Genomic DNA, 12,651 nt, shown 5'->3' with positions numbered 1-12,651 from the left:
TCAGGTTTACACGGACCTGAGAAATTACCCAATGAAAAATGAATCAGGTTAAAGCGAAACCTGGTCAGAAGCCAGTGGTGGAAGGGCTTTTTACAATTCTTAAGTAGGGCTCTATTGATGGCGATGAAGTTGTTAAATAAAGAGCCCTAACCAAAGGTTTTCTTCATTTCCTCATCCTCCTGTTCCAGCCCCAGTATATTCAGGAACTGCGATGTTACCCATTTTAGGTCAGTTTTCTTGATCCCTTCAGGGGCATTATAAATGTCTGGTCGGGGGGAGGAGCCAAGCTCGCGACCGTGATGGCCGCGTTGTAGCTGGGCTCCGTCAACCTTCTTTCCTGAACCATAAATCCTGTACCTTATCCTGCCCCGAGGAGACACATTCGACGGAATATGGAACTATGAAAGGCTGCTCGCACTCACCATTTGTCCCGGGGGCTCCTGGGTGCCGCGGATCTTGAGCTGTGCCCTTGTTTGCTTCGGAGCCTCCGTGGCGTGCAGGCCGAGGACTCGCCTGCGACTGTCGGCCGGAGCGGGGTATCGACGCCGACCCCTGGTGGAGGAGAGGGGTCGGCTGGAGAGGCCATTGTGCGGTTGGACCGGTGGCGACTGACCGGACCCGGTCTGGTGGCCCGGGGACCCAGCTGCGGGGCGCTGCCTCCCTCGGACGGGGGTTGACCGTACAGGAGGCTTGTCCCTCCTTTGTTCTCCTGTCCGGCCATCTTGAAGCCCTTCGCCCGGAAATCGGCGGGCGGCGCCCATGAGACTGTGGCGCCGGCTACCCCCAATGTCTTGGCGACCCATCTTTCTGCACCAAGATTGCCATTCGCGGGAACAGGCGAGATCCCGCTGAGCCTTGTTTGACGGCCCGGATCGGGGTCGGGGAAAGTAGCGGCCTCATTGCGCCGACAAAATGGCGGTCGGCGCCCCGGGTCTCAGACCTGTTGGGGGCGGCGAAACTGGCCTGTCGAACTGCACGTTGGCTGAAGAGTGTGGGAGTGAGCCCACGATTGGCGATGTCTTCGCCGCCTTGTGTTCCTGGCGTGCATCCATGGCTTTTGCTGCAGCTGTGCAGGATAGTGGCTTGTCCGCCGGGCTTGTTGAGCCGCCCCCCATGTATGCGGCCCGACCGAGGAAATGTGCTGCGTGGTCTCTCCCGGCTGTTGAAGAGAAGGCGACCGCCGTTCGTCTGAGAGTTCAAATGTCTGTTGCCCCGTGTCTCCAGGAGGTTTTACTTGAGGCGGACGTGGGAGAGGGCCACACGCCGTGGTCCGTCCAGGTCAGTCTCGCTGGGGTACCCGGCGATTTTTTGACTCGAAATGCTTGGAGGGGGTCCAGTGATTGTTCCGTGGGGGTAACCTCCCCCCTTTGGTCGGCGGGACTGTACTCACGCTGCCTGCTGCTCCTGACGTTGTTCTTCGCCAGTCTGGTCCGAGGCCGCCATTACCTGTATTGCTGCTCGAGACTTGGATCCCCTGCTTTGCACCCTTGGCCTGCCCTGTTCCGATCCTATGCACACTCCGTGCCTAAAGTACTGGTCAGGAGAGGGCAGGGATGAGATGGACTCGCCTCGGCGGACTGCTAATTGAATACGTGGATATGTGGACTGCTCGCAGCTGTAACAGTATGACCGATTCTTCTTCATGTTCCTGATGTTTGAGTTTGTGTTGATTTCATCTCGCCGTGGGTTCTAATTGTGTTCAGGTGGGGGTGGGAGCTGACGGTTCTGATTGCATATCTCCTCTCCCACTGGTTCTCTCTTCCCCTTTTCCTTCCTATTTTTTGTCTGTATTGTTCCTTCTTACTTTCTGATTCTTCTACATTTCGGGTTCTATTTAGGGCGACAGGCACGCTGCTGGGGGGGTAGGCCGTAGCCTTCTGCAGGGGTGCAGGGTGGTGTGGGTGGCATGGGGTCTGTATATTGTTTGTTTTTTCTTTTTCTTAGTTCTATGGCTCTTCTGTATCCCTTTCTCGGGACGCTATGTCCGCACGCAGGCCCCATGGGGTGTTTTTTGACAGTGTAGGACATGTGTTCTTTGCGTTAATGATAATGACAGCACACTTACACATCCTCCTTGCCTTGATCCCGGCTGCGGGTCTCTTATTGAGTGCCTTATCCGCCGTGGGGCGCATACTGCGACGCTGCGTTCTTTCTTTATTGTTTTTCACATTCCTTCTTTTACCCTTCCTTTCCTTTTCCCCTTCTTTGGGTTGGTATAGCGGATGGCTATCTTTGTGTTGTAATTCTGACTTCTTTGATAGGTACTAGCACATATTCAAGTGGTGTCGGGTGGGCAGTGGTGGGAACTGATTGGCGGCGTGGGACCTATGCGTTGCCTTCGTTAATTGTTGCCACTATTTCTGATTCTCACCGTTCCTTGTATTGCTGCTTCACAAACTGCCCGTCATGGGAATTCGGAAACTAATAGCTGCAATGTTCCTGCTATACTTCCTATTATAATATAAAATTAACCTTCTCTTATCCTGCTCCTAGCGGTTAACTTGAGACTTTTAATGTAAACTGATTGCTTATGGAATGCTGAAGAACTGCTGGGGAAATTCTATCCTATTCTGTGCGCCCGTAATGTGTTGTGGCCGGCCTGATTGGTTGTAGGCCCGTATTTGTATGGTTTTTCTTGCACAATAAAGGTTTTCAAAAAATGTAAACAAAAAAAAAAAAATGTCTGGTCGCCCAAGTTTAGTGAACATATCCTTAACATATGACAGCCACTGAATGTTACTGGCTTGATGTAAAACAACAATCCCTTAAAATCTGGTGGTTCAACATTCGTTCTGGGTTTGCCAGGTTTTTATCCAACAAACCAGGGGGGCCAGGCTCACCAACTCAGTCACATATCCCATCCCCAGTTCCTGGTGGATAGCGAAAGTTGGGGTAGATTGGGGGACGGACAAGAGGGAGCGGAAAATTTTATTTTCTGCCATCTGGACCCCTACCACTTGTTTGTGCCCCCAAATAGCTGCACCGTATGTGGCGATAGGTAACATTTCGACCTATAAAACGCGAGAATTGCCTCACAAGGCCTGGCTCCCAGTCGCCGTGCAAAACTAAGTAGTGCTGACTTCGATCTCACTACTGCATTCTTTTTGGCTTTGAGCTGGGGAACCCAAGAGCATCCATCATCAAATAGAACCCCCGAGTAGGTAAAAACTATCACTCCGGTCACCTCAGCCCCATTACAGTAAAAGGTTTTAACTTTATTCTTTCGTTGACCCATAGTCAAAACATTGGATTTAGAAATATTTACCAACAAATCCAAGGAATTCATGAAGGTCCCAAATGCATCTAAGAGTCTCTGAAGACCTAGCGGGGTTCATGCTAGTAACACGGCATCTTTCGCGTATAGGAGGACAGGAATGGTCCTATTTCCTACACGCGGGATGTCCAGACTAGCCTTATCTAGAGTTTTATCTAGGGCATTAATATATAGCGTATAAAGTAAAGGGGCTAATATACAGCCTTGGCAAACACCTCTACCAGACTTAAAGTGTTGTGTGCATTTGCCCTCCTGTGTAACCCAGTCGCAAAAAGATCCCGATGTAGGTCAGCTAAAAAATAAACCTGACTGGGATCAATCCCTATACCAAGTAAAATGAACCATAGCCTTTATCTGTTCACGAGGTCGAAAGCTGACAATAAATCCATAAAGCCCATATATATGGAGCCTTTGGAAGCTACAGTATATTTGTTTATCAGTAAATACAGATTAAGGCACTGGTCCATAGTACTTCTGCCTGGTCTAAAACCATACTGAAGATTAGATAAAACCCCATTTTCATTTACCCAATCAGTAACTGACCAGAATCACCTTACCTAAGATTTTAACAGCATAGTCTATCAGTGAAATGGGCCTATAGCACCTACGATCCCCTCTCTGCCCCTTTTTAAAAACTGGAATAATAATGGACTGGGACCATCAAGCAGGGAACCCCTGGACAACCGTGGAATTAAAAAAACATTAGTTAAAATTGTAGCCCAGAATTTAGAGTCACCCTTTTAGAAGTCGACAGGGACACCATCAGGGCCAGGTGCCTTGCTACTAGATGAATCTATTATTGCCCTCTCAACGTCTTCCTCTTTAAAGACCAACAGGGGTAAATCATGACCAGTGTCTAAATCTAAAAAAGAATCATGTAGCTCGTTTGACCCATTGATGCCCTGAAATGAGAAAGCCACTGGTCTCTGGGATGTTATTTTCCTGGCTTCCATTCTCCTGCCCCGAAAAAAAGAGGACTATTAACAATAGCCCAAAACTTTGAGCTGTCCTTGAATATTTCTACGGACATTAAGGCGTTCCACGCCTCTGATTAAATCTCGTTTTTGCGGGTAAAGACTGCAATTTTGTATTCTTTTCTGAGACTAACTGTTCCCTGTCTCTAGGTTTATTTTGCAGTGCTTTTATTAAATTTTGGTGAGCCCTAGAGCATTTAAGAGTCGAACCACCTTTCCCCTGGGTTAGGCCTGGGCTTCCTTATAATGGTTAAGTCTGTTGCAACCTGACCACAAATAGCTTCAAAGGCTTTAAGGACTATATCCTTTAGGGTAGAATAATCAACGCACTTTGCAATGTCGTTTTTAACCTTCATACATAAATTAGCAAAGAAAAAAATCGTGGACTACCTTGGACCATTTTAGCCTCCTCCCTTGGTCTCTGGTTATCACGGAGTTAGGCCCCTGTCCTCGCGTGGGGCGCACAGAAGGTCCATACCTTTATCTAACTCAAGGATAACGGGGTTGTGGTCGCTAAAGGGAGAGAGCCTCGCATTCATTCCCTAACAAAGAGGGGGATACAAATATGTAGTCAATAACGGTCTCCCTATCCCTCGCCTTAAAAGTTGCTAGCCTCTCACTAAAGTCATGAAAGCCTGGTTCATAGAGCTCGGCCCCTAAGAGGAGATCCTCCAGAGCCTCCCCTTAGATGTGTGTTCAAAGTGGGGTAGCGACGAATAGTCCGGTCCAAAGGCATCGTCAATTCGACAAATAAGATCACACAGATGCACATTAAAATCGCCCATAAATATGGTATAAAGAAAAGTGGTTTGCTGTAAGCTATATGTTTCTAAAAAACATTTCAAATAAAGATGCTCATTGCTGAATTCACTATCCCCAGAATTACAGAAATTGATTAGCAATATTTTAGAGTAGTTGGGGGTAATTAGTTCAGCTATCAAACAATTATGAGAAATTACCTCCAGCAGCTTTACAGACCCTTTTAAGTTTAGGGAGAGGAGGAGCATTAAACCACCCTTAGCTCTACCTGCCGACGTTGAACGAGCAGGCGAACAATAAGATTTAAATCAGTCTAACCAGAAACTGCTCTCCTTCTCCCATGTCTTGTGGAGGGCTATAATATCATTATATTTAACAAACTTTAACCAACTTTGATCCTCCCTTTTTGATCAAAGCCCTGCGATGTTCCAGCTAATTATACTGCACAACTCAAAAAGAAGACCCCCACCAATTTTAGAAAAATATAATTTGTATTTTAGGACCAAGATCGCAATATGGTAGGTATGTTTCTAAATAAAAATACTTTTCACTTTTAAAAATCGACACTTCGAATATTTTCGAACAGTTTAATGTTCTCCTATGAGGAAAATAATATTGTGGTTAAACAGGTAAGTAACCCACTTACAATTCTAGTCTTCGGAACCAAAAGTCAGAAAGTGTCAGGTGAGTCCCAAAGTTGTACCGCCGGTGGCACAGGGGAGGCCGGGTGCAAAATCAGACTTCGGCCCAAGGCTTTTAAGGGGGAGGGGACACAAAGCAGGAACCAACATATGCCATCAGCGGCACAGGGACCGACTGTTGCAGAGTGCAATTTCAGTGCGTGGCGCCTAATGCTTTTGAATGGCGATTCTTCTTTTAGAAAACAAGCTGCAGGCATGGCACCGGAGGTTGCAGGAGGAAGACCAATGACAGCAGAGGCAAATAGAGATGTAGGAGGTCGTAGGGGCACAGGTGGTTCAGCTCACCAAGGCCAAAGGACTTCAGGTGCAGGGGTGCTTTTTGGCGCCAGTCTCTTCTTACTGGAGCCAGTCACGGTCCAGGGAGACTTAATTCACGCTGTAGGCGCCACCTTGGAGATCAGGAGAGGTCAGTCAATGCTGGACACAAAGTCAGGATCGCTGGTGAGACTTCACTGCACAGGCGAGCCACTCTGAGGCTGTAGGCGTAAGGTGCAGAGTGGGCAGGAGATGTGGATCGACCGTATCTATGGTCCTTGGAGTAGATTTCTTCTGGAGAGGTCTACTGTCCGCGGGAGATTTGAGTCTTTTCGAAAGCAGCTGTCCCCCCAGAATTTCCTGAGGTCGCAGGTTTGCAGAAGCTGGAGACAGGCCAGTAGGGCTGGGGCCAAGGCAGTCATCGCCTTCAGTGCTCTTCCAGGATGTCTTTCTTCTTAGGTCATCGCAGATCTAGTTTCTAGGTCTGGAGGAGCCACCTAAATACTAGATCGAGGGGCAGTTTCGGGGAGTAGCAGGTATGGACAATGCGTACCTTACCTGGGGTGACTACACCCTCTATTAAGCCACACTCCTGTGGGAAGGGCATAGACTTAGCCCTGATTAGAGGGGTCTCCCCTCCATCAAGATGGCAGGGACTAAAAGATGTGCTTCACCTAGTCGCCCCCTCCAGAGATGGGCACATCTATGTTGGGGGGAGGGGGAATGGCAGAGGTGGGCACATCTATTCTAGGTTTACCCATCGGTTTTCCCATCCAAAGTGGGGGTGTTAACCGTGGGTTTCCATCTGCTTTGCTGGCAGCAGAGGCGGGGATCAGATTACAAAGGCGGCGAGCCTTTGAAGCTTACTCCTTCGAACACTGACCTATCTTGGGAGAGGAGATGCAACACCTCTGCCCAGGATGAGTATTGTTTCTGGTCCAAGAGAGCATGGGCTCTCTACCCAGGGATCCAGAAATATGTCTGGTGGTGGCTGGCTGCCGACAGCCGGTCAGAGACCACAACAGGGTTGGTAGGTTTTCAGGGGGCACATCTGAGGTGTCCGAGTACATGGTACAATACATCTGACTGGCATCAGTGTGGATTGATTGAGAGGAGTATTTTGGTTCCAAACACTCCTGTGTTCAGTGAAGCCATCATGGTGCTGTGGAACTCGAGTGGTCGAATTCCTAGCCCATTCACTCTGTACGGCTTCACTGGCACTTACAACATTAACATTAAGGAATTAACCCTAATATTGTAGAGGCACATCTGCTCATGCAGATATGCCCTCACCTGTGGTATAGTGCACCCTGCCTTAGGGCTGTAAGGCATGCTAGAGGGGTGACTTAACTATACCTTCAGGCAGTGCTGGCTGGCATTGCATTCTGGTTGGGTACCATGTCAACTTAGTGTTTCACCTCACAGGCCGCAAGGGACCCTCTTCCGCTCACAAGCCCTATGTACCCAGGGTATCACTTACTATGGACTTTCAGAGGGCAGAAGTCTCAATTAAGCACTGGCACAGGTGACCTGGATGGCAGGGACCCTGTGCACTACAACTGAAACCACATCAAAACCAGGCAAAAAGTGGGAGCTAACCATGCAAATAGAGACACTTTCTCACACCCAGGATGAAAGAGGGGTTAGGATAGAGTTCAGAGTGATATTTTGTTGGGCAGGTATTGGGTGGATTAAATTAGGAGTTTGAGGACAGGGTTTTCGATTGTTCTTGAAGAGGAGGTAGGATTGTCTGTCATGCAGTTCTTTGAGAAGAGCATTCCGAATTCTCGGTGCTTTACCAGAGAAGATATCGTGAGGCCATGGTTTTCTTGAATTTGGGAGGGATGAAGAGACGGGTGTGGGAGCTTCGCAGAGCTCTATTTTTCCCTGCTTTAGTTAGTTTGTTGGCAAAGTAGGTAGGTTTTCCCGAGTTGAGCTTTGTGTTATGCAGGATGTTATGAGTATAGTCCTCGCTTCAACTGGTAACCAGTTTCTTGATGGTGAGAGTGATGTGGTTCATTCGTCTCTCTCCATCGAGCAGTCTAGCCACTGCACCAAGTGTGGACTTCATTGGCAGAAGGTGGGCTTATGGAGTGCTAGTGATCATTGCGTTGCCATAATCCAGCTTGGATAGGAGAAGGGATTGGATTACAGTCTTCAGGTCCTGAAGTGATTTGACGGAGTTGGATGAAGAAAGTTTGCAGTGTTGTGCCGTTGGACTGTCAATCAGCTGGTGGATGGGGCAGGAATTATTTTCGGCTTGAGGAGGAGTTCGGTTTTTTTGAGTATAATTTTTGGTGATTGTTGTTGAGCCAGGTGTGTATATGGAAGATCCGTGTATCCGGGAGAGAGTGTTGAGCTGTTGGAGGTCTTTCAGATAAGCGATTTTGAAATAGATTGGGTGTCATCTGCATTCAGATGGTAGGCAATTCATACTTTGTTTCAGGATCTGTGCATAGGTTCCATGTAGAGGTTGAAGAGGGTAAAGAATAGGATTGATCCTACCAGCTCTTCAACCTCGGCAGAGATAACATTTGCAGCCAGCTCACTACCATCATACAAGTCTTGTTATCTACGGCCACCTTCCCAGATGCCTAGAAACACGCGGAGGTCAGACTACTCCTCAAGAAACCCTCAGCAGACTCAAGAGAGCTCCAGAACTACCGACCCATCTCACTACTCCCCTTCCCCGCCAAGGTCCTGGAGAAAGCCATCAACCTCCAACTCACTGAACAACTGGAGAAAAACAACCTTCTTGACCAATCACAGTCAGGCTTCAAATCCAACTACAGCGCTGAGAAAGACCTGATCGCCACAGTGGACGACATTAGCACCTTAATGGACAAAGGAAAATTAGCCACCCTGATCCTGCTCGACCTCTCCACAGCCTTTGACAATGTTTCCCACCACTCTCATCAAGTGCTTTCTCAGGTCGGCATCACAGATGCCGCTCTTAAATGGATGGCATTCTTCATTGCTGGACGCACCCAGAAAATCCAATTCCCCCTTTCACATCACAGGCAAAACACATCTGTGGGGAACCACAAGTTTCATCCCTGAGCCAACCCCTCTTCAAAATCTACATGACATCACTCACGGACATTGTCAGATCTCACCACATCAATATCTCCTACGCCAATGATATCCAGCACATCCTATCACTCTCAGATGCCCCCACCGCCCCACCCCCCCTCCCGCCTCGGCAAAGACCAACTTCCACAACTGTATGAAAAATGCCTCAGCCTGAATGAGAGATAACTGCCTCAAATTCAACACAGACAAGATGAAATCCTCATCTTTGACAGGTACACCACCCTCTGTAATGACTCCTGGTGGCCACCCCCACTCCAAAAGACCACACCCGCAACCTCGCCATCATCCTCGACCGTGAACTATCCATGGAATGTCAAGTCAACGCAGTCTCCTCAGCCCGCTTCCACTCGCTACGCATGGTCCGCAAGATCTTCAAAGGGCTCACCATCAACACCAGGAAAACGGTAACCCGGGTGCTCATTACCAGCCGACTGGACTACAGCAGCGCATTCTATACAGGCACCACCACTAACTCATGCAAAGGCTACAGTCGATCCAGAATACAGTGGCCAAACTGATAGTCAACCTGCCCAATAGAACTCACATTGCCAAACACCTCAAAGACCTCCATTGGATCCCAGTTTGGAATAGATGCCATTTTAAGCTCCTGACCCACGCCTACAAAGCTCTCCACAACCAAGGACCTGCCTATTTGAAACACCGCCTACACTTCCACCAGTCACACAGGAACCAACGCTCCGCACATCTCGCCATCGCGGAGATGCCACGCATTTGTCGCAGCCTCACCGGAGGACGCTCATTCTCCCATCCCCCCACCGAAACATGGAACATCCTACCCCTCCAATTCCGCACCATCGCTGACAGAGTTTAGGAGGGGGCTCAAGACCTGGATGTTTGACTGAGACCAGCAGCAAGCACCTGGAGACCCTACGTGGTGACAAGCAGCGCTCTACAAATATGAACTAATTGATTGACTGTGCACTGCTTTTCTACAGAAGGAATACAAAATGCTTCTAACAGGGAATATGAGCAGTTCATAATACATGATCGAGAACAAAGCTCATGCCCTCAACCATACCCCTCCCAACTCCCTTGTCATCCCCAACACCTGTAAGAATGACCTTCTCACGCTCCATCTTCTGCCTCTCCTTCTCCTCTTTCTTCTTTAGGCGCTCCTCCTCCCATAGCTTTCTCAGCTCTTCTCTCTCCCTCTCCCTTTCTTCTCGCTCTTTTCTCCTGGCAGCTTCCATCACATCGAAATGTGCTCTCTGCATCTTTGCTTTCTCATACGCTGCTCAAAAACAAAAATGCATCACATATGGAAAGTGCACATGGCAAATGAATGGCTGGTGGGACAGGGGATGGGCCAGCTACTACAGCAATGGTCAAGGCCTTAAATAACAGTCCTCAAACATATCTGCATGAAACACTTTAGGCAAAGAATGGGTAAGATGCCTTTGCTTCCCTTTTGGGTCAGCAGTGAGCAATGGCCAAGAAAAGGACATTAGGACAGAATCTATGAAATTCAGCTGGCATTTAAGCAAGCTTTAACTAGAATAGCAGAAGACTGATAGCTACATTGAAGGTCTGGACTTCCTAGAACATCCTATTTGGGACAGAATATTTTTTGTCAGTAACAATAAGCACCTATGTATGCTTTGTTTACTAGGCAAGCACCATACCATCCTGCACTGCACGTCCTCTTCAGTTCTGCATTGGCCAACTGCCTCTTCAACCAACAATGTAAAAAACGAAATCCCTACATTATTTTTAATTTTGAAATTCCAGAATACCACCAATGGGGGCTAAATTTGATTAAGCACAAATCTCTGTATGATCAGACAGCACAGAAAATGCGGATAGCTTTTCTAGCTGGCAAAGCACAGCGGTTTCCCAAGTCACTCCTGCAACCTCTGCAGGTAGGTTTTATTTCTCCCATTTTTCGGAATGATCAATTTGCTTTTGTGCAATCCATAAGACTGTTCAACAGAGAATTTGGTGTTCACAAATCGCCTTCATTTCATTGCAGCATATACATAGACATTTCTACTTGCTGTCCATGGGTCAACTGTATGCACAGAACAATGTATACTGTGGGGCATTAGGATTCACTGGCAGCTGTACGAGGAGCAAAACAAGGGACTATGGCAATAGAAAGTTAAACATGATAATAGGGATGGAGCAAAGTACATCCGGTGCTCAGAAACTTATAATTTACTTATTAGCCCATCACAGATTCTGTGCATGTAGTTTATTTGCAATGCCTGAGCATAGTGGGCATAGTAGATATATAGACAGAAGTATGAAGAATGCCACTAGCCAGTGCTCTCCGCAGCCCAAGGGCTTAAGCGCAATATCAGGTGTGGCAGCTATTAATCTAATTTTTACATCGCAACATAGCCTACCCAAAAGATTGACTAAAGCATCTTTCGTGACTTAGTACACACTCGCTAGAAACACCCTGGAATGTGTAGGAAGACCATTCAAAGATGGTCTGCCAAGCACATGCAAAGGGACTTGTATTGTATTGATTTACAGCCACTAACAAAGGCGATAGCTGCAAGCAGTGCACATGTGCGGTAAGGTGTAGTGCACCGCAATCTTCGGTGAGGGACCAGTAGCAATATTTGGGAAGTAGGTCCACGTCATTAGTCATACCCAAGAGGGCCAACCTGGGCTCTGGTTGGAGAGGGGTCTCTAGCAACTCACTCAACTCCTCAAAAACTTTACCCCAGTAATCCTGTCTCTCGCTACATGTCCATATAATGTGGTAGAAGCCCCCTTCCATGTCTCTGCATCTAAGGCACGTCGTGTTCTCCGTCCTTCCCATTTTGTGGAGCCGCACCCGGTCATAGTAGGTTCTGTGGAGCACGTTAAATTGAATGAGGCGCAGCCGGGACTTAATCGCCACCTCTCTGGGATGCATCAGCACAATGTCCCAGTCGATATCCTCCATGTCTCCCACGTCAGTCTAAGCTTGGCCAGATCACCTAGCATGTTATTTGTCAAAGTCATTTAAGTGAGATCGCTTTTTCCTGGATGCGCTCCTGTAAGAGGCGTCCCTCTAAAGGTGCGTACTCCGGGAGTTAACCCGACTTGATGCCTTGGGCCCGCCAAGCATGCCTCAGCTGCGCGTATTTGAAGAACTGTGTACGATGCAGCCCAAAATCGGACCTCAGAGCCATGAATGATTTTAGTTCCCCCTTGGCCACTATGTCCCCCAAGTTGGAGATGCCTATAGCATCCCACCTCTGGAAGCCCTTTAATTTGTTCGATTCTGATAGCCATGTACAATGCCATATCGGCGTCTGTCGTGTGGGTTTCATTCCCCACCCAGTGCGTTTCATCGCCTTACTCCAGAGTTGCAACGTAAGTCCTGTAGCCGGGAGTGTCTGCCCCAGTCTGGTGCCCCCGTATAGATAGTAAATCAACGGCCTAGATGACATCCTGTGTCTTTAAAGGGCGTACGTGGGATGATCTGCCTGCGCGTGTACCCAATCATTAATCGGGCTAAGTGTTCCGCCCAGTAGTATGCTTCCAAGTTCGGGAGTGAGATCCCTCCGCTGCATTGGTGTCTCTGGAGAGTGTTCAGCACCACTCTGGGTTGTTTACCCAGCCAAAGGAAGGATCTCAA

The 12,651-nt window shown here is 48.1% G+C and overlaps 1 protein-coding gene across 1 annotated transcript in view; it reads right to left on the bottom strand.

The window, feature by feature from the left end:
• BAZ1A (bromodomain adjacent to zinc finger domain 1A) overlaps nucleotides 1-12,651 on the bottom strand; it is a 510,573-nt gene that overhangs the window by 392,854 nt on the left and 105,068 nt on the right. Inside the window, exon 8 of the mRNA XM_086936946.1 lies at nucleotides 10,139-10,308. Coding sequence (XP_086793072.1) covers nucleotides 10,139-10,308 — 170 coding nt within the window. The remainder of the gene's footprint in view (nucleotides 1-10,138; nucleotides 10,309-12,651) is intronic.

This window comes from Lissotriton vulgaris, chromosome 9 (assembly GCF_964263255.1).
Source record: "Lissotriton vulgaris chromosome 9, aLisVul1.2, whole genome shotgun sequence".
Taxonomy (NCBI): domain Eukaryota; kingdom Metazoa; phylum Chordata; class Amphibia; order Caudata; family Salamandridae; genus Lissotriton; species Lissotriton vulgaris.
The sequence above is the reverse complement of the archived record's forward strand: the minus strand, read 5'-3'. Positions and strand labels throughout refer to the sequence as shown.